This window comes from Scomber japonicus, chromosome 7 (assembly GCF_027409825.1).
Source record: "Scomber japonicus isolate fScoJap1 chromosome 7, fScoJap1.pri, whole genome shotgun sequence".
NCBI classification, from domain to species: domain Eukaryota; kingdom Metazoa; phylum Chordata; class Actinopteri; order Scombriformes; family Scombridae; genus Scomber; species Scomber japonicus.
In genome coordinates, this window is record NC_070584.1 from 16878111 (window position 1) to 16899945 (window position 21835).

The 21835-nt window shown below is 38.8% G+C and overlaps 1 protein-coding gene across 3 annotated transcripts; it reads right to left on the bottom strand.

The window, feature by feature from the left end:
• Positions 1-205: 205 nt before the first annotated feature.
• On the bottom strand, positions 206-21013 carry zfr2 (zinc finger RNA binding protein 2). 3 transcript variants are annotated; one of them, XM_053322286.1, is made up of 19 exons: positions 20929-21013; positions 16194-16449; positions 15715-15829; positions 14450-14677; positions 13023-13357; positions 12577-12765; positions 12136-12376; positions 11605-11777; positions 10997-11116; positions 10264-10409; positions 9339-9492; positions 8998-9206; positions 8350-8518; positions 6805-6979; positions 3726-3814; positions 2517-2612; positions 2298-2424; positions 2063-2160; positions 206-1946 (listed from the first exon to the last, which is right to left on the bottom strand). In XM_053322286.1, exons 1-19 carry the CDS (start codon positions 20979-20981, stop codon positions 1773-1775), a joined length of 3147 nt encoding a protein of 1048 aa, XP_053178261.1. In that variant the 5' UTR covers positions 20982-21013; the 3' UTR covers positions 206-1772. The 3 variants fall into 3 exon arrangements, with proteins under 3 accessions (XP_053178261.1, XP_053178262.1, XP_053178260.1); XM_053322287.1 differs by having other exon boundaries at positions 9339-9465; positions 15715-15832; XM_053322285.1 differs by having other exon boundaries at positions 15715-15832.
• Positions 21014-21835: the final 822 nt, after the last annotated feature.

Below are 21835 nucleotides of genomic sequence, written 5' to 3' on the forward strand. Positions count from 1 at the left end.
TAGTCATGCAGCAGCAGCAGCAGCATGCGGTGTGACAGCTGATATGTCTGTCAGAGCACTTCCTCAATATTTATTCGATGCAGTTGACGTCTAAAAAGATGACGTAAAAAAAGTTCCTCCTACTTTTCTTTACTATGTTTAACTGATTAAACATACAGATATACAAAAAAAAAAAAAAAAAAATCACACAATCCAGGCAACAAAATGGCTTAAAAGTGTTTTAATATCTCCCCCTTAATTTTAGGCAACACTACAAAGACATTCAAATAATAGGACAGCAACGTTCACACTTTTTCCTTAACAATACAAAATAGATTGCAACATCCTTCAGAAATAAAATAAGCAATACCTATATGATGCTCTTGGTAAATGAAATCTAACTAAAACTGCACAGTAAATCTCTTACATTTCACTTTTAAGCCAAAGAGTTGTGCAATTGTCCCTTCCCTGTCCTACATCTGTGTGGAGTAAGATCATTACCTGACAAAACAACTCATAAATGTTCCCCTTTGTCTTCTGTAATACACAACATGATGCAGGCACAGGAAGAAAGTCAAAGGACTAGTAACCACTTGATCATTACAGTAGATATTCAGTCTTACATGTTTTTTTTTTTCTGACTAAAGCTTCTCTCTTCTGCTAACCATACTCTGGAAGAAAAAAGATTACTAGGCATATTTAAATGATAAAATTATGGCTGCATACAGTAATTGTCATTTCTTAAGTGCTTCATTCCCTCAGCATGCTACAGACTGTCTCTCATCAAAGTCCACCTCCCTCTCCACACATGAAGCCTCATGCAGGTCTCCCGCCAAGTAGAGCTTGTGTGTCTTTGTGGGTTTCTGACAAAAGTTCATGACGTATTCAAGGGGAAGTTACTTTGCGTGTTTTGAGGGTGTGACACACGGCCTTTGGTTGAATTTTAAAACTCTTTTGCTCTGGCTTCCTCTGATTTTCAAAACAGATTAGAGAGAAATGTCAACACGGCTTTTTAGAAAGACTCGAGGGGGAGCAGAAAGGACATGAAGAGATCAGGAGGGACCTGTATGGGTTCACTCAACAGCGTCACACTATTTTATAACTAATGTGTCGTTTTAGGCACAATGAACATCACAGTACAGTCAGTCTTCTCTGATCTATCTCAGAGTTTCAAATTCTCAACAACTTAAACCTTTACCTTCTTAACAAAGATCAGTCAGTCAGTGTACAAATGTCATGCACCTACATTAGCTCCGCGAGTCGAATGGTAGATCTGAACTGGTCTGAAAAGCAGCAGGGTTCAGTCTCTTCTTCAAAATGAAAATAAAGCGCAAGGTGCTGATGTTCAAGCTGTACTGGAGGCTTTCATATCAGAGTACCTCTAATACATAAACAATATAACTGTGGGTGACAGTGGCGGTTTAACTATTGTGAATAAACATGGAGGGGTGGTCAGTAGTTAGTGTGCAATTATACTGAAATGGAATGATGTCATCAGTAACTTTGATGATTTTTTTTACTGAGCCAATTTACTTTGCACACTTTAAAAATATACTACATCTGCAGGAAATCACTACATGGGAGAAGGATTTGCAGTACAGATTCAAACTTCAGTCTCCTCCTCAACTGGTTATTCCTCTTAATCCAAGGGTAGACATGTAACATGTAAAGTCAGTTATATTCATATGTGTATAGCTGCGTGTTAAGATTGTTTCCGAGATAAGAAAAGTTTAAAGTTGTGACATTCTACCAGTCTCTAAACTAGCAAACGCCCTCGGCTCTGAAGGCAGAGGTCAAGCGCTCACTGCCTCCTCCTTCTTGTCTTTTTTGCCCTCCCCCTCCCCTTCGCCTGTGTCACTGACATCCCGTCGCCGCTTGCGGTTGCGAGAGCTGGCCTTGGATGCAGGCAAAGACTCCATGCCTAGAACCTTGTGGATCTGGCGGAAAGCAAGCAGCCGTAAAGCATGCTGGAAAAAAAGAAAAGAGGAGAAATGCAAGTTTGTAGAGTTTTAAACAACTTATAACACTGTTGATGTGCATTGAGATGCTTAATAGACACTTCATGTGAGGTTTGGGAACGTACCTGCGCACTGGCAGTGATGTCCTCTCTGGCTTGAAGCATCATGCTTTCTAAAGCGTCTGTCGGTTCTTTCTCACAGGGGTCTAGCAAACCTGGCCCATCTGATTCAGGGGAGGGGAAAAGAAGATAAAAATATTAAAGTAACAGAAGAAATCAGAAATATAGAATAATCAAGGTGTGCCATTCATCAGCTGGAGAGATTTTCTCATCTCTACTTATTCGTATGTCATTAACATACGTATATCTGTCGGACCTGGCAGCAGGATGCCAGTAGATATGCACTCTAGCACCCTGCGCATGGCCTCCCCCGGGCTGAGTGGGCCTGTGGCGCTGCTGATGACCTTCTCCACCAGCAGCTCCATTGCCTGGAGAAAGAAACACAATGAAATGTTTGTTTATTGATACACCTCTTGCTGTCATTGTACCATCTCTTGTGTAAAACACCTTAGTCACTAACCCAGCCAGGCATCTTCCCCCAGGTGGGCACCCGCTGACATAAATCTCTCAGCACCCGAATGATGATCACACAGGACTGCAACCCGTTGGCACGAGCCTTTAGAAAAAAAAAAGACAAGACACAAAGAAAAACAATTAAATAAATAACTAGATATGCTGATCAATATTGACTACACTGAACTCCTGACAACACCACTATAAATATAACTGGTGACCATAAAAGGTAAGTTTTAAAAAGGATGTTTGATTCTCATCTCAATCATTCATTATTATTAGATATTATAAACAAATAACATCTTAAATACGTCAAACCAGACATTTTGGTCACTCTCGTCATCCTCTGTGGTTTTTTCTGAAAAAAGGCAGTGCAATTTCTCATCTATTTGAAATTTTGTTTGGAAAGCAGAACTACTATTCTGATTCAAACAAAGTAACAGTGGTAGTGGTAGTAGTAGTAGTAGTTTTACAGTCAGAGTACCTTGTTAAAACAGGAAAATAAATCTACTTATTAGATTCTATTGAAACAAAACACCCTCTTTATTATGGTGGGAAGGTTTACTAGTTCAAATGGGAGACTTCTGCATTCTGCATATTTCATCCAAAGACATCGGAAACAACAATTTAACAGTAAATGGAAAAAAAAACACAGAACAGGAAGCCCCATAAAGAATTGTGTAATAAGAATAATCTTGAACGGAACATCAGTAAACCAACATAGTTTTTCTTCAGTTATTTCTACATTGCATGTACTGTATTGTGCAACAGGAAAACAAATTCCTTTTCTGTATTTAATGTCTAAAAGTAAGTTCATTCAAAGTTTAACCCTGCCCCGCCTATGTTGTCAATAGAGGATATTGTAATTTTGATCTATCCTAAAAGACAGCATGGAAAAACGTGTGCGTGCAACTAATAATAGTAATGGCTACATTTCATTTAGCTGTACCCACAATATCAGGGCCCTGTCACAGCTGAATGGAAAGCAGTCATTATTAAGGTTAGTGTTTGACAAGTCCAAGTTTTCATCTGAACTTTGATGAAGAATTTTTACAGAGCAGACAGTTTGACATGTCATAGCAGGAAAAAGCATGCGTATGACTAATAAAAAACAACCACTACTAAGAGCCAAAATAAGTCCAAACTGTGTAAAATGTGTATTCAATAACAAATTCTGAAAATGTAAATGGTGATAAAGTGCTTGTGATGCATTTACCTGAAACCATTTGGCATGACGGAGAGAAGCCAGGTATTCCAAACATTTCTTCTTATTCAGAAGGTCAGGAGGATCCTTCTCAGCCACACCTGATGGAGATAATATGTATGGGCTCAAGGGTTACAGTTAAACTAATGCAAGACCCAGATAATAGTACAACCACAACCTGTTACTGTTCATGTACAGTCGCTGCACCAGGAACCAAATTACAAAAACGCTGGAAACATTTCCTTAAATCCTTAAAAACTGTTTTGTTTCAGTTTGTTTGGTACAAAAAAAATAATGAAGGGAAGATACAAAGCAAACAATTTGACCATCAAATAGGGATGACTTGAGTGTTTAGGTGTTTTACAAATATTTTCTGAGTAGAAGAAAGAGCAAAAAGTAGTAAAAAAAAAAAAAAACCCGCCACTAATGTGTTCTTTTTAGTGGAGGATGACAGGCACATGCAAACAAAGAAGGAAATCCAATGTGTTCAGAGAGAAGACGGATGGATTTGTATGTAATGTTTGGCTAACTTTTTCTCTTTTTTTTTTTATAAATCTGTTGCCCACCCTGTTAATTTTCTAATTAATCTGGATCTCATTATCATCAGACAGGACACCTTTATCTAGAAAGACATTTTGACTCATCAAACACAGGCGTAACTAATGACATTAATAATGTCTCCGTTCCATTCAGGAGTGTCAGTGCCAGGGCGAGGCTGACTTATTAAGCCACTTTAAATGGCCCGGAGCAATTGTTAATGTTATTAATTACACCCGTGCCTGTCCTGCTTCAACAAGTCCAAATGTCTGCTACAGGAAAGGTGTATTAAAGACAGACATCATGGAGTCAATACAGCTTTCAGTTGCTCTGGAAATAGTCATGAATCTGCAGCTTTATTCTTAAAAAAAAAAACAACTTGAACCTACACTGTATGTCAAATTCAGTTATTTTCTAAGAGAAATAGATAACATGATTTTTTAAAACTGCTTTTTAACTTCACTGAACTCAAGCTGAGAGTTTTGGATTTCCTTTTTATAGCATGTGATCATCAACTTTGCACGAGTGCCCGACTGTCACAGACACATTAGATCTCCTTGGAGATGGGTTTTTTGAAATTGACAATGTGTTTTGCTTTCTTTTCATACCAATTGTTTTTAGTCTGCACTACTTTGCTTAGATTATAATGGCTTCAATTACTCCTCTACCACAGACCTTTTTCACAGCAGACGTTTTGACTTGTCATAGCAGGAAAAGCCCAGTTGAAAATGATAACATTATCAATGGCTTAGTTCCTCTCAAGGAAGTTATACTGGTGTAACTTCACCAGCTTCATTACTTTGGAAAAAACTATTCAGACATCATTAATGTTATTAACGCATCTGTGCTTCTCTTGCTTTGGGACATCAAAATGTATGCAGTGAAAAAGGCTAATTAGGAGGTTAAAGGAAACTTCTCTAGCAGGTAAAGGCACGAGAGCAAAGATACTTCTTTCGCTTCTTGCCTCCATTTTTAACAGTTACAACAACATCAAAAATCAAAACAATTTAAGATAAGTTAAATCTATTAAACACAATATGACAAAGCCAATGATTAACTTAATGATTAGTGCTAAAATGGGAGAATACAGAGTTATGTCTGTTTAGAAAAACAAAACATGCTTGTGTCGGAGTTGAATTTATGAAATAGTCAAATGTATGTGCACAGAATTTAAAGGACAAATTTAAAGACACATTTACAAGACTGGTCACCTATAAACGACAAATGATAGGTTTGTCTACAACATTGAAAGTGGTTACTGATGATTGCGATGAAGAAATATTTCACAAGACCAGCCGTGGTGCTTTCCACACTTCCATGTTCACTAGAACTGTAGCAACAACAGATGACATTAGCTTTCTCACAGGGATATACAAAGCAATAAAAAAAAGAAATTTGAAGTCTACACCACCATACCACTTAGAATCACGACCCATATTTATCACGCCTCTTAGAGTTTTGATTTAGCAGCAGCTGAGCCCCTCTGATGACAGCCAAGAGGGTTTTGTCTTACTCTGAAAAGCTTAATAAACATGTGTGACGTGGCATCTTTTCATTTTACTGTTCTTAGTGGTATGTGTACAAGTGTGGCCTTCAGCATTAGCCATTAGCTTGTCTAGGTCTGCTGATACAGAATTAGGGGCACTGATCAACAAACCCAAACAAAAGTTCAAAACAAAAAGAAAACAACAAAAGACAGCGGCCGCAGAAAACATTTCTAACATGTTTTCCAAATGGGATAAAACACATTACAATGCTGACAGTTGTTGGAGCAGGTGGAGGAGTGTTTGCAACACAATGATCTTGAAAATTACCTGTTGAATAGTGGGGGAGGTAATGACAATGGATTTACTAATGCCATCTGATTTATTATTTAAACAGGGATCATTGTGAGGCCATAAAATGACACTCCAGCACCTTGTCATCGATAATGCCGCAATATGATGCAGGGATGAGAGAAAAAGGAATGAGAAGTCACTGGACCTCAAAATCCTCTTCACGGTATCATCGCCAAAATGCAACAAGAAGCAAAACTTTGAAGATTTATTTTTAAGATTGATTTGTTGGACAGTATCTCTGTCTGATGTATTTTCATCCCTGGGCATTATCTGAACAGTGATCATCGCTTTTCTCTTATAGTTTCCCAAAGGTGTTATATCTGAGCGTGTGTTCACAGGATAAACACACACCCTAGTGGCACAGAAAGGTCGGAGAGCCCGGCTTTAGATTCCCATGTTGTGGAAAAGAAATAAAGAAATTCGGGGAGGGGGGGGAGGTGGGGGGGTCTAGTGTAACTGCAAAAAATGGGGGAAATGAAAAGAGTGGGACAAATGAATGCGAGAATTAATTTTATTTTAGGAGTTAAAGAAAATAAAAAACACTTGAATGTGGGCTTGGTTAAAGTCCCACCTCTCATTCAGTAATTTAAGAGCTTTTCAGCCTAAAATTTAGGCTGCTACCAGGTGGAAGGGTGGACCAGGGGGGTATATAAGTGTATTACACACAGCGCTAACATTTGGTTTGTCTGGTACTGAAAGCTTTTGGCTTCTCTAACCTTTCTCAGCCGCTTTTCCTCCTGCCTGCTTGTCCTTCTCAGCAGCAGGGTCCTCCCTCATCAGCGGCGAGGTGAGAGAAATGGTCACCTGCATTTTGGGCTCCTTGCTTGATAATATCACGATGTTCGCCTCCTCGGGGTGAGCCTGCACCTCATACTGATCTTCAGAAAATGTCTGCCGGTTAAAAGGACACTTGGGATTACTCACTACAGAGGAGGAGGGGTGTCGGGGCAAAGAGTAGCCTCATATGGCAATGTTACAGGGTATTACTGTAATGTTTTTAACCTTAGGTTGTGCAATTTTTTCCTATTGAGGTTAAAGTTCCCTTTTTTAAACAGGGTTAGAGACATGAACAAAAATATCTCTCAACAATTAGTCATCAGCAATATCTTTGTAATAATAATAATGATAATAATGATAATAATAATAATATTATAATATATTTAGGAAAGAAATTCGGGCAGCTTAAGAAGAAAAGCCCCATCTCACTCTGTAGGATTCAGGTGTCATAACCAGGCAGTGAATCTAAAGATCAGTGAAAAGCACCTTAAGACACTTGTTACAGCTAGAGCAGGAGGGAGGAAGAGTGAGCAATTACAAAACACTACAGCCTTCAAGTTGTCATAACTGCTGTGTTTGGTAGAAATCCTGTCATGTGGGCCTTTAATAGGAAATGCCAGCAAATTTAATAATTCACACAGGATTTTCTCTTTAGCGTGAGGGCATTGCAGTCAATTGTGAATATGGAAAAATCTCTCCCAAAGCCAGAATCCACAAGGCACTCCTTAAGATGTAATGTTAACAAGATAACACAGCCTAGATGTGCTGTAACAACAATGAATGGAAAACAGACTGAATGGAGTTATATGAATTATCTTTACAGAGAGGAAGTGGTATCAATACAAGCAAACACGCAAAAGAGCCAACTCTACCTAGATGTTTCTAATCATTCACAGATGTGTTTCTGGCTGTGGGAGACAGTTGAACATGTTCACTAATGAAAGATGAACTCCTCTGCAATATGAGAAAACCCCATCTGGGATGAAGAGAGTCTTTACAGTTGAAGTTTTCCAGGATTGTGTATCTTTTATCTAAAAATGTTGGTGTACTGACATTTCATCATGACATTTTCAAGAATTTTGGTTATTCACCTGCTCTACAACAAAAAGACAAAGTAAAACCCTTTTGGTTCCCATTCTACTGACATAACATTTTGATCTTTCACTCCGGATGCAGCTCTTAAGACAAGTCATAAGACAGCATGTTTTACCTGACAATTTCCTCTTTTTCAAAATCTGCTGTCTATTTACTTCACATTTAGAAAAATACTACAAAAACCAGCAAGAAAACCTTTTTCCTGCCATTTTTTGTCAGATTTGTCTCTACAGTTCTTCTATGATCCCATAACCACATATAACATTTAAAAAAGGTAAACCCTAAATTATAAGAATACTAATACTGTGATTGAAAATTTACCACAATCCTTCCCTTCCTCAATCTCCTGCACAGCATGGGGAAGTCTTTCTTTTCAGTGAGTTTCTTACCGCCAGTTCCTTGGGCAGCTGTTTAGCGATGTTTTTCAGTAAAGTGACGGTGGGTTTCTTAGCGGTCAGTAGGATGAGTTCAACATTTCTGTCCCCACGAAGCAGCAGGCCTTTAGCCAGGATGCCCACCCTCATCACGCCTTTTAGCACCCGTCCTGAGCTCTCAGTACTGTTAAGAGAGGGAAAAAAGTCAAGATAGACTTTAAGAGCAGGTTGTACACATGTAATATAAATTCTGAATGATCCTAATATTAAGTTCATACAGAATAGGTGTCAATCGCTACTAGATACACATATATGTATATATAAATATATGCCTGTTGGATCAGATACCTGCTTAACTTAAATTAACCAACTAAAGTGGTTTGCAGCAACTTCATAGATCTTAAACAGAGAACATTTTTTTAGTCAATGGCTGCTGTATTTGCCAGATCACTTGCACCATTCTGTCTCATTCAGTCTCTAATGAACATACAAGGTTTTAGCAGTCCTGCTTTTTGTTATTTTCAGCAAATTGTTCATCATCTTGCATTCATTTACTTATTTACACTTATGCAATAAGAGTGCTTTTAGGCTTCAACTTTTTGCCAAAAATGTTACCAAAAAATAAATAAATAAATAAATAATCTGCCAAAATCCACAATTTACCCTTTTTCGTCTCCACTTTCAGTAGCAGCAGTAGTGGTAATTTCTGGTGTTTCCTTCTCCAGCAGGGAGTCTGACACCAATTTTAGGGCTCTCTCAGAGTGGGAGACAATCCTCTGAACAGCCTGCAGCTCCTCCTCCACTGGGTAAATAGTGGAGTGTTTAGCCATGATGTGACGGTCGTCTGGGGAGTCGGGCCGACGCACACACGTCTGAAGGAAGAGGGTGAGTAAAATAATTAATCACACTACACAACTGAGGGTAATGGCAGTGAAATAAAAAGGGTCTATAGTAGATTTGAGGCATTTTTTATTATTTGATGTCCAAGCAATTGCAAAGCTCACCAGTAGAGGGGGTACAGGCATACCCGGGCGGCTCATCAGCGGTGGGGGAGCCATCCTGCGTCTCTGTTCTCCCCAGTACATCTGTTCCTCCTCCATCCTCCTCCAGTACATGTCCTCCTCATATCTCCTGCAGGAGAGGGGGACGGATGTGTCACTAGAGTAGAAAAAGTAACTTATTTCTACAGGGGAATGTCATGGTTGCAAATAAGAGAAAACAGTACTCCATAAAAACAAAAAACTGTATAGTGATCTATCTCCTCTTCAAAACAGTTTTCATGCTCAAAACTTCACTTGAATTTCAATGTTAACAAATTATAGTATTTAATTATGAACACAAGAAAGATCATCTGAGTGGCCAGCGTCAGAGAGAGTCAACACAATGGGAAGCATGTATAAAAATAATGCAATGAAATTCCATTTTCTCCATTTCTACATGCGTCTTACATATCTACATGCGTCAGCTGACCAACTTTAGTACTTTCCGTTTACTGGTGTTAGCTAAATAAATGTATATTCCTCATCTTTTCCTTTTCTGTCTGTTCTAACAACTTACAAACTTAGCGTCAAGAGTATATAAATTTAGATCTCTGACTAAGAGTTTTTGACTGAATCCAAATGTCTTCCTTCAAGATGTAGTATGTGAGGGCCACAACAGGAATAAAATGCACTGTTAGGTGTGACCTCACATCGCAAAGTATTTTTCTAAACAGTTGTTAACTGTAATGATATTGGCAAATTATGGAAGATAAACTTCCCAATATTAGTAAACTTACAGGAACAAATGTCTTCAAAAATAGAAATTGTGTGTAGCTTATTAATGATCACTTTCTGTTGCCAATCGCAGACTTTTTGAAAACATAAGTCTGCAAGCCGAGTGAAGTCTGGACATTTGGATTCAGGCTTAATTTTTGGCCGGAAGTCCTACCTCATCTCCATGTGCCAGCGCTGCTCATCATCTCTCTGTCTCTTCAGCACAGCCTTCTGCTTCTGCTTCTTCAGCTTGCTCTCCTGCAGCTTCCTGGCCCGATTACTGGGCTTGATCTCCACAGGAAGCTCAGGGTTCACTTTCTTCTACAAAGCAAGCGAGCAAAAGAAGGATAGAAAACGTAAGGGGAATGCAACTGGAGAGAGACCTGCACACGTGACCCTGTACCAACACTTACACATGTAGAATAAAAAATAATTCATAATTGCAAACATTCTGAAGAATACAACCTTTTAGAGACAAGAATTATTTTGTTTAGTTAGTGCGTCAATACAGGTGATTACACAATACTGTCACTTTCGACATATTTAAAATGCATTTTCCGGGGGAATAGTTTACGTCTGGGTTAAAGGCTGTAAATCTGTTGGACTAGCCTATCCATCCTACCCAACTCTTTGAAAGGTGAAATTACCCCTTTTTTTTGGAAGGGAGAACAGTTCGAACAATTTTCCCATTGTGTCAGTGTTAGAGTGTGGATAGAGACACTTTGGAAAACACTGCTGAGTATAGATTCATATTCAAGCCTCATTTATCCAGAATACAAAAAACATTGAAAGCCTTTTCCCCAACTTCACAGATGAAGGTTGCTCATTATGCTTCTGTAGCTGTGATAACTGACTATGAATAACCAGTCAGACAAGAATCAAACTCAGTGATGCTCAAACTTTCTCACCTTGTACTGCAGTCTGTGCCTTCTTCCCTTCAGGTGCATGTCTTTAGCATTTGGGTCGTTGAAGCTGCATTCACACAATTTACAGTGGAATCTAATCACTTTTCCGTCATCGTTACGGACCTGAAAGACAGATAGTTTAGGGTTAATATACAATCGCCCTCGATAATCAATGACAATTTTATAGTGTAGATGATATGAAAAGATTTCATGGTACAATATTTAAATAATGAAGTACAACATACTGTTATTATAATTATAATTACTATTGTCCAATATAATCACAACTGAAGCTCTGAAGCCAAAACTGATATTTGGAAGCACAAATTCTTGATCGAAAATATTAACCCAGACCTGTGCACTATTTTTTTCTATAGGGAAAGCTGCACAAATTATATAATATTTAATAAAAGATATGGTTATACAAATGTTTTTAAAATAACAAATTATTTTTACTTTACAATGTACAGCTACTATTTAATAAATGTGCTTACTATTCAACGTAATACTTGAATGTACCAGTAGTGGCCAATATCACTCCTCAGATATACTGCACTGGGATACATATACGAGTAATATTAGGATAATTTTTATTTCAATTTCCTACTTACTTCCTCTACGTAGTCATGTCCGACTGGCTGAATGTCTCCCAGGCCGCTGGCTCTGTCATTGTCCTCATCGTCACTCTGAGAGTCCATCTTTTGAATTGACGATTGCATGGGCTCATCCACCTTCGCTGCTACCATCACTGCTGCCGCTACTGGAGTGCTGGCTGGCTTATTGGCTGTGAGGCAGGAAAGATGTCACAGTTTAAAGCACCAATTAACAAATACATTATATATACCAATACTATATACCCCTTTGTTTGGAAAAATATTTGTGTTACATTTAAATTGATACGTTTAATCAAAGAGTTCTACTTCAAATGCTGAAAAATTGTATGTTCTCACTTTCAGGTTTAAAAATTGCACAAATTCCAGATTTGTCAAAGTAATCATGTTGAAGTTTGAGTTTATTTTAGAAACTGGTGAATTTGATTTAAACCTTTAAATTGTGGGTGTGTGGGATATGAGAAGTGGGTAGGACAACTAAAACATTGGCTCAGGATTAAATGTGAAATGGCTTCCAGTCGACACACTTACAAATGACAGTTATTTTGGAAGGGGCTGGTTTCTTGACTGGTGCTGTTGTTTTAGCCGTGGCGTTTACAGCCACCTGTTTGGGTGTAGCAGCTGGAGTTGAAGTGGTTGAGACTGCAGCAGGAGCCGAGGTGGAGGCTGGAGGTTTCCCAGCTGTCGAGGTTGTGACAACCGGAGCAGAATTCACCAACACTGGCTCAGTCGAAGGTATAGGTTTGCCCAGCTTGGTGTGAAGTTTCACCACCTTTCCAAGGTTGACAAAGAGAGACAGAGAGAGACACAACCATTTAAGGCTGCTGATACTTAATCCCATTCCAAATCCCTGGGGAAGGTTTTGTTCAAAGACTTGGCAGCTTTAAGGGAACATCACGAGTACACCACAGTCGTGTCCAATAATGAAAGCTTGTTGTGTCTCAAAGATAAAAGCATCACAGCTGTGCTAACCTTCTGGTGTTTGGCCCCACGGATATGGGCAGCGTAGGCGTCCACTCCAGTGCACGAGACGTCACAAAGCTCACAGCGTAACTGGGTCTGGATCCCTCTGGGCCCGTTGCTGGCCCCAGTCTGTCCCCCAGACTTCAGGGCTGCCTCCTTCTTCTTATGCTTCTGGCCCTCTAGGTGCTCCCGGTATGTCTGATTCAGTAAAACATAACAGATAGTAGCAAATAGTGGCATAAAAACATATATTACATAAAGAAAAAAAGTCACATTTGTTATATGTTCACTAAATAAACTCAATATTACAATTAAACTATATGTCTTCATTATATATAGCATGTTCTCTGGTCTCACATCTTAACATAATGGCTTTGTTTTTCACAGCGAGCCAGACAGAAACCTTTATATTTAAAGCTTCTTATGAACAAAATCTTGTATTTATAGACTCGTACCTGTGGGCCTGCACAGCTGATCTTGCAAATTTCACAGTAATGGAGCTGGGGTTGTTTGGGAGGCCCTTTAGGCTTCTGCAGCTTGTTCTGGTGAAACGTGGGCTTCTTATAGGCGTTTCCGGTCGGGGCTGTCACCATGTTGCTGCCCGAGTTGCTCCAAGATGAGCTCGTGAGCTGCTTGGGGGGTGGCTGGATGGGGGGCTGGGGCTGTTGGGGCTGTTGGGGCTGCTGGGGCGGAGGCTGTGGCTGGGAGAGGGTCTGCTGTGCGGGCTGGTAATAGGAGGGGGTGGATGTGGAAGTGTAGCCGGTTGAATCATAACTGGAGTAGCTAAGGCCTGAGGATGTTAGAGCAGGAGCAAAGAGAGTTAGAGCAAAGAAAAGCACGATTCGGGTCACACATTAACAGCTACCAGTCACACTGGCAGTAAGCGAAATGCATTTTAATTTCACCAGGGGCTGCATCCGGGTCAAATAAAGACCACAAAGACCAAGATGACAGGTGTCAAAAATGTTGGAAGAAATCCTAACTTCAAAAATGATTGTATACACCTCTCCCAGCCGCTCACAATCAGCTCAGGCTTTTGTTCTCTATCAAAAGACACCCTTGTTGTTTATTTTCATTCAATTAGACATCTACGACACAAAGTCAAGAAACAGCCTGCCCCGAATACGCAGTGGTTCACTAAGGCTGGATGCTACAAAGCGGGAATATATCAGCTCTTGTGTTTTTACTTCAATTGAATTGAATGACTTGCATCTTACTTTAACGTAATTAGTAATGTCACAAGATACAATAGACACACCTTTTCTGAAGATTGTTTTCATTGCACATCATTTTAATATAATAATCCTGGACTTTCAGGCAGTCATTGCACCTTTAATTTAGCAGTAATGATCAATATCTTAATCATAGCAAAGGATCGCATGACAACTTTTACGTGAAGAGGGTCGTTTAAGGTGATAAACTCGCAGGTCAATGATTGGTTAATCGTTAATCATCAATGATGATTTTCATTTTGTTCAAATCAACCAGGCTGAATTGAATTATATTTGAAAGAGAAATCCAAGAACAAGATTTTTGAGTTGGGGTATTTTTGTTAATTTGTATAAAGGACTCTGGACAGGACCGGAGTGATAAAGCAGGCTATCTTCTTCTTTCTTTTCTCTGTCTTTTAAAACTTTTTTGGCACCTGTTCAGCTTCTTCACATTTCCATGTTTCAGTTTCATGTTCCAGATCAAGAACAGGTTGCATTTCTGAGGTCATATTTTGCTGGTTTACTTCTGTGTAAGACTTGTTTTCCTGGCATATTTCCTGGTATTGCAAGTTTAACTTCAAATGTTTTTTATTTAAAGTAGAATATATTATTAATAATAATAATAATAATAATAATAAGCATCTTCGGTACAATCCCATCTCTTATCTTACCTGAATAGGACGTAGCTGCAACAGAGGAGCTGAATGAGTTGCCGAGGGTATAGGATGAGATGGGTGTGGGAGGCTGCTGGACACTGGTGGATACTGGGTAGATGTTGTAGGTGGTGGACACAGAACTGGAGGGGGCCAGTGGTTTCAGGGCTGTTACCTGCCTCTGGGGTGGAGGAGGCTGGCTGTAGACAGTGGTGGGGGCCGGACTGTAAGCACTCTTCACTCCTACTGAAATAGGAAGGAGAGTCGGGGGAGTGAGGAGCAAAGAAGAGGGAGGAGAGGTGGAAAAGAAGGTCAGCAACGAAGAGCAAAAAGAGATCTGACACGTCCATTACATCCTCTGGGACAGCCCGTCAGAGCTTTTGGCAAGGCGGGCAGGATTCTCGTTTCACTGGCAAATGAGCAGCAGACGCATTTTATGTATATCATATAAGCAAATAATACGAACATCATGACCGATGAGTGACTATCCCCCCAACAAGCTAAGTGAGATGTGTTCATCTGAGTTCTACACTGAAAATTAGACCTGAGACACCAGTTATATGAAAGTCAACATTGTTGTGAAAATTGTGCTCAGGTATTTGATGAATAAAACAGTAACTCTGCATTTCTGGTACCAGAGAATAAAACACACACAGAGTCTTGCATACAGTTTGCTTTGAGAGCTACACCAAAACATTCAATTTATACCACAGCAAAGAAAACAACAAGGTCTTTACGTATTCAGCTCCCCTCGTTGTCTAGTCACCAGTTTTCCCACACATACACTGATACGACAACACAACAACACACAAGATTGACCCTTATCTTTAAACATTCAAAGGTTAACAGTGAGTCAGCACTTGCATTTTAACTAAATTTCCACCACAGTATTCAAAATTACAAAGTCAAATGTATCATGTACTCTCACGCTGCGACCAATTAATGTTAATCATATTTAAATGATCACTCATTAGGATCAGAAAACTAAACCATGATATCTTAATTTGAGATTCTTGTTGAGTAAAGCCTGAATAATGCTGGATCTTGGAGGCCAGTAATGATTCTGATATTTGAGTGTTTAAAAAAAAAAACGGAGTCCAGCACACATCGTTGATACAAACCCTTTAAATTTGGTTATTAAACAACATTTTCCAGTTGAAAAATGCAAGGTGGACATCATGTATCTGTACTGCAGTTTGACCATCCAGCCCTTAAAATTACTTTTTTTTTTTTAAACAAACAAACCCTGGACTCAATTTAAGAATAAAAGTAAACTGACTCACCAGTCTGGTAGTAATTCTCTGTGGGAGTCCTCTGAGCTGGGGCTATACTGGTCTGGTAGTACTGTTTATTGTCGTAGGTAGTTACAGTAGCGGGACGTCCGTAGCTGTAGTTGTCCTGCTGGAGTTTAAAAGACAGCGTTCACTCCAATGTGAATCTTAAACTGCAGCACAGTTTAACAATTATTTTTGTTACATCAATGAAAAAATGCACAGATATCATAAAATGCCATTAAAGCCACAACGTGTAAAATTTGTGACTAAATTATCTTTAAAATTATTCTGATGGCTTTAATTTGTGGACAACACAAGTCCACAGTTTGAAGGCACTAAAGCTTTTTTTGAAAAATCTACACACACTGGCTTTAAATAATGCTGTTAAAATGAAAAAAAAAACTGCATTACACAACATCCAAAATAATCACATCATGCAGTGAGACACTGGAGGGCAGAAATCATAAGGGAAGCAAAAAGAGACTGACCGTGTCCGAGTATACCTGGTACGTCTGTGGGGTGGTGGTGGGCTGCGGGGGAGCTGGGGGGTCTGGCTGTCTGTAAGCATAGTCTGGAGGGGCCTGGTGGCTCTGATAGGTGGGGTATGGTGCAGAGACTACAGGCCGGGCTGCCTGGACTGGAGCTGGAGAGTAGGATGCAGTCACTGCATGTGCCACAGCTGGAGCCTGCTGGACGCTGTAACTGGCTGTAGAGGGATGGGAGTAGGCCTGGGGTGGCTGGGTACTGAAGGGAAGGAGACAATTCAAATCATTTCATGAATAGTAGAGCTGGGCAATATGGACAAAATCAAATATCACGATATTTTAGACCAAATACCTTGTTATTGCAACAATATTATAGAGATGGCTGTTGATGCTTTAACAAAATATTTACACTATGAACTGTTTGATAAATAATCATCAGTAATGTGGATATAATGACAAAGTGGGTAAAAGGTAAATAACAGAACAGCTAGAACATTCTGTTAAGTTCAGAAAATTATATATTTTACTGTAATACAGCATTTAAAACCAGGAAAAGACAACTATGATGACATATTGCGATATTACAATATCCAAAATCTAAGATGATAATGATATCTAGTCTCAAATCACAACATCGATATAATTTCAATATATTACCCAACCCTAATGAATAGTATTAATGTTTGGAAAACATTCATCTGGGATCAGATCACATTTAAAGTGCAAATATTTTCTCTAATAAAAAGTCAAATATTGGTGGACATTTTTTTGCAATCACAGCAATAACTTTTATCAGAGAAGTTTAAATGAAACTAAACTGAATTGTGAACTGGATTCACTACAGGACCCATCCTGCCTGGTCTAACCACTCATTGGCTCAAGACATTTTACGTCCTTGTTTAATGAGCACAGATACAACACTCTGTATTCATTACATTAATCCCAAGTGAGTTTTACACAACAGCATCTCAACAGCCTGATGCCTAAAACAGAACAGCAGCATTGTGTTACAGTGTAGGCTATGTTGAAAAAAAAAATGCAGGCATGGTCAGTTTGTCACTTTTATTCATTCATCTTTATACCAGTAAAATTTTACTGCACTTTATATGATAGAAACAACTGTCATTTTTATTCACTTTCATGTCAGTGTGATAAAACTTGTTTCAAATGTACAATTAGGCCAGCACTCTAAATGACACACGTCAATATCATGCCGGATCAAGATGATTTAATTGTGGAAGCTCAAATAATATATGACTCACTGAGCAGACCTGCACTGACCTATCCTTAATCTCTTCTTTTCATCAAAACATTGCAAAGACAAATCTGCAGAAGCCAAATTGTGCCAATGATTCGGGATGCAGAGAGCAGTTACTGCCAACGGCATCTGTAACTGATGACATCAGCATCTTTATTAAGCTTACACTGACATGATGGACAAGATCGTCAGAGGGCTAAAATTAAATGACGCCTTAAGGTCATAAAGAACGCATGAGGTAAACGTGCTATAAGAGCTGTCCTAAAACAAATTCATCTTATAAATGAATGCTGGATAATGTGTAAACTGATTTTTCTAAGATTGACTAGTCTGTAGCTAGTGTTGAATATTACTTATTTATTAGTTTGTTGGTTTATTGAACAGGGACAGTGCATATTAATAAACATTGCTATAAATGCACCAGAGTTAGCCAAGAGGTTATTTTTCATCTGTAGTCCCTGGACAGATGTTACAGAGTCTCCCCAATAAGAGAATATGAGATTAAAATGATGAAGTTATTGAGGTCATTTATGAGCAAGCAGAACAATAATATATCTTCGTAGTTCTTCCTCTACATGTTTGCATTGTCATCGTCTCATTCTGTGGACAAGTCTAAAAATACTGAAGAGGCACAGACTGCCAAACATCTAATATTTAGATTATGTAAGTGCTACATACTTTGTGATGACTCATATCTAAACATTTAGGTGGGACACATTTTCAGATATTTCACCAGTACGAATAAAATGTATCAATAAATTCAGCTCAACACTCAGCTGTTGACCTACTTTTGCTGTCTGGCCCTTTCCTGCTGCCAAAGCTCAGACATCAGAAAGTCTTACGTGTTCAATATTTTACATGTTGGACACGGGATGCCTCTGCTTTCATCACACTTAAACGCACACCGTTTCCCAAAGGAGAGGAAACCATAATACTCTCTCATTGTTTATGGAAGTAGTACCACAACTACTGTAAATACTACAGACATTGTTACCTAAATACTACAGACATTGCTACCTTATCTCACAATCTGTCAGCATCACATGGAGGCAAAAACATTCCATCTAGACTCAACCTGCTGAGCTGTAGACGCTGTGACTGAATCTAGAAGTAGGACTGGACATTTATGAAGTTCTTCAGTTAATTAAAATCAGGGGAAGTTCAGACAATCAAGCACAGGCTTGTCAAAGTATTGGGCACATCCATATTAAACTAATGCAGTCTAATCTGTCCTTGGTAGTCTTTGTAGGATACACTGAAAACTGTAACTAATACTACACTTGTTGATATTAATGGTGTTTAGAAAGGCAGTGATAAGTTAATAAACCAAAAGAAAATTAATAAGCAACTATTTTAATAGTCAATTAATCATTTCAGTCATTTTTTTAGTTAGTTAGTCCAAGCCTCTCCAGTGTGAGCAATTGCAACTTTCCTTGACTTTATATTATTGTAAAGTCAACTATCTTTGGACAGACAAAGCAAGGGAAACTAAATAGGGAGTTAGAGTCTTTCTTTTTGAAATTTAAAAGACTAAATTATTAATCTAGATAACATCTCTATCAGCACTAATGAGGATGATTGAATATGTTAAAACTCCACTCAGTGTAATGCAGTAAAACTCAACAGCACCACATAAACTGCCTCTAAAATAACCTCATTTTGAAACAACACCTCTCTACAACAGTTTAATCAAACTGAACATTTAACCTGCATAAAAGCAGCATAGCGTGCTGATAACCAGGACTACTAATAATCTGGTTACTGAGTGTGTGTGAAAAAGTGCTGTGGTGCAAGGAAATACCTCGCTTCTGCCAGGGTTGATTTGTTAAACAAATACAAATACTTACAAATTTGACTGAACAGACTACCATTCAAGATTCATACTCAACATTTGACACAGATTAAAAATCGAACTAGGCTTTTAGTGTAGAATTAAAGGTCGTCTGTCTTCTTCCAACCGTGAGACTATTGTGCAGTCAACCGTCCCGTCTGTCCTTGATTATGGAGATATTCTGTATTGTCATGCCGCCCCATCAACACTTCAGCAGTTAAACCCTGTGTGTCACAATGCATTACCTTTTATCACTAATGACAAATGTCATGCTCATCCTTATTTTCTGTACCACAGCGTTGGTTGGACTTACTTACAGTCCAGAAGAAATAACTATTGCATGTAACTTAGATATAAAGCTCTCCTGCTGCAGCTCCCAAACTGCCTGACATCTCTTCTATCATTTAAACCAACTAACTTTACCTCAGATCTCGCTCATGCTGGAACAATTGATTTCAGGTACAACAAACCTTTTAGAGAAAGCTAATGACCTATTTTCACTTTAGCTTTTAATTCTAATGAGCTTTCTATCAATCACAACTGCATTTCTTTTAATAGTTGTATATTTAGTTGATTTTATACATTGTTTGTATTGTATTCTAAGCCACTTTTACTATGTATTGTATTATTGTTATTTTTATTCTTATATTCAATCTTATGCTTTATGCTACTTTTATGTGAAGCTCTTGATGTATGCAATTTATTTTTGTTGCAAAATACTTTGAGCTGCATTTATTGTATGAAAGGTACTATACAAGTAAAGTTATTACTATTATTATTATTGTTGTTTTGTATTGTTTATTTATTTAAATGGCAACAGTCAAACTCGAGTCTTACATGCTTACATTCCTCTTGAAGATTTTAAAGCTTTATTATCTGATGCTTTTTATTACTCTTGTACCTGTTTTATTGTTTCAGTATGCTGATTGTGTTCCTGTCTTATGAATGTTTTTTGTTCTCTGGTCTCTCTTCGAAGAGATCTTAATCTAAACAGACTGCTTGGCTAAATGCTAGATAAAATAAATAAATAAATGAATAAACCCAAAAGCATCACAAGAAATCTTCACAGCTGAATGACCGCAGTGAATGTTCAAATGTGAATTAATTAAGTCTGATCACCTGTCAAAGAGACTAATTAAATGATTTACCCGTTAGAACAACTTGCCTAACAACATTTCATACAAACCAAGGGCTTGGCTTCGTTTTCTACCTCTTCACACAGGCATCTATGTAACTGTTCCTGTGTGGCAGCATGTTATTATTGATCATTAATCAACAATACATGAGCCGTGTATCAGATGTTAAACCAGAGTTAGCTCTTCTTAATCCCGACCGCTGCCAACATTTCACCGTCACAGATGAAGTCAGCTCGGTTAACCAGCTGCCAAAGACTAACCACAATATATATTTGATAGTAAAGTTCATCAGCAGTGTTGAACCATCAGTGGAGGATGACTTTCCTTCACTGGGGTTCACCTGAAGTCCAGCAGCGTGTCGGGGAGCGTCGGCCTAACCTGAGCTAACTAGCGGGTCGAGCTAGCTGGTGTCTCCACCGCCACGCAGCCAAACCCCACCGGAGACAAACACCGACCACCTCCTCATGGGACCTAGTGGTGAAGCTGACATGAACCTGCATCAATTTGAATTACCTGTATTGCGGACCGGCACCATGTGTGAAGCCGAAATAATTGCTTGCAGCCATCTTGCCATCCCCGGTACAGTACAACGCTGACAGACTGCAGAGAGACCTTGAAACTGTGTGTCAAGATAGTTCACCCCCTCTGCTGGTGGGACCACCGGGCTGCTACACCGGAACTGCGCAGCACAGTAAGGTATCTACTCACTGCGAGCACGCGACTCGCAATAGCGACACAATATTTAGCCTACCTAAGTCGCTATTTTAGTCAATGAATTAGTCTATCTTCACCATTAAATGGGTTTCTCTAACTGTGTTACCCATGCGCGGGCTAGGTTTAGGTTTCTATTGCTGACAAACAAAGTGATATGAGTTACAGGAACACTAGAAAGTTTAGTATCAAATGAAAAAGGTACATAATAAGAAAGAAATGGGAGTGAAGGGATAAATAATTATTGTTATGATTTCGGTTGCAATTCATTCATTAAATTAAAATGTAGCAAACTATGACGGAGCATTAGGACCACCTTGAAATACTGACTGCTGATAGTTTAGTAAAGGTTACACAGAGAATGAAATAGTCTCTCTAATCACCTCAACAGCACCGGAATATTATGAGGATTAGGACCTTGAAACAATTATCTCTAATCAGAAGAAAGAACCACGCGGATATGGAGAAAATTGCCTTATTTGTTAAAGAGGAAATAATAATAATAATGATAATAATAATTCTTATCAATGAAGTGCTTTACAAAAGAAATGAAACCAAACTAAGCAGATAAAAGTAGGACAACTAGGAGTACAGAGCACACAGGTAAAGACAGAGGCTAGAGGCTAGAAATGCCTACAAGTGGTCCATTGCAAAGCTGGTCACATATATTACCACTTTGTTTATCATGGCTCTCATTCCCAATTACAAC

What these genes read in the sequence shown, in the direction of transcription:
- zfr2 (XM_053322285.1), bottom strand. Translation starts at nt 20,981, where the DNA reads ATGGCTGCAAGCAATTATTTCGGCTTCACACATGGTGCCGGTCCGCAA. An exon ending in TGCAGCTACGTCCTATTCAG is followed by an intron (nt 13,358 to 14,449) that starts GTAAGATAAGAG and finishes TAACATCCTCAG; the next exon opens with GCCTTAGCTACTCCAGTTAT. An exon ending in GTGGGGCCAAACACCAGAAG is followed by an intron (nt 12,377 to 12,576) that starts GTTAGCACAGCT and finishes AACCTTGGAAAG; the next exon opens with GTGGTGAAACTTCACACCAA.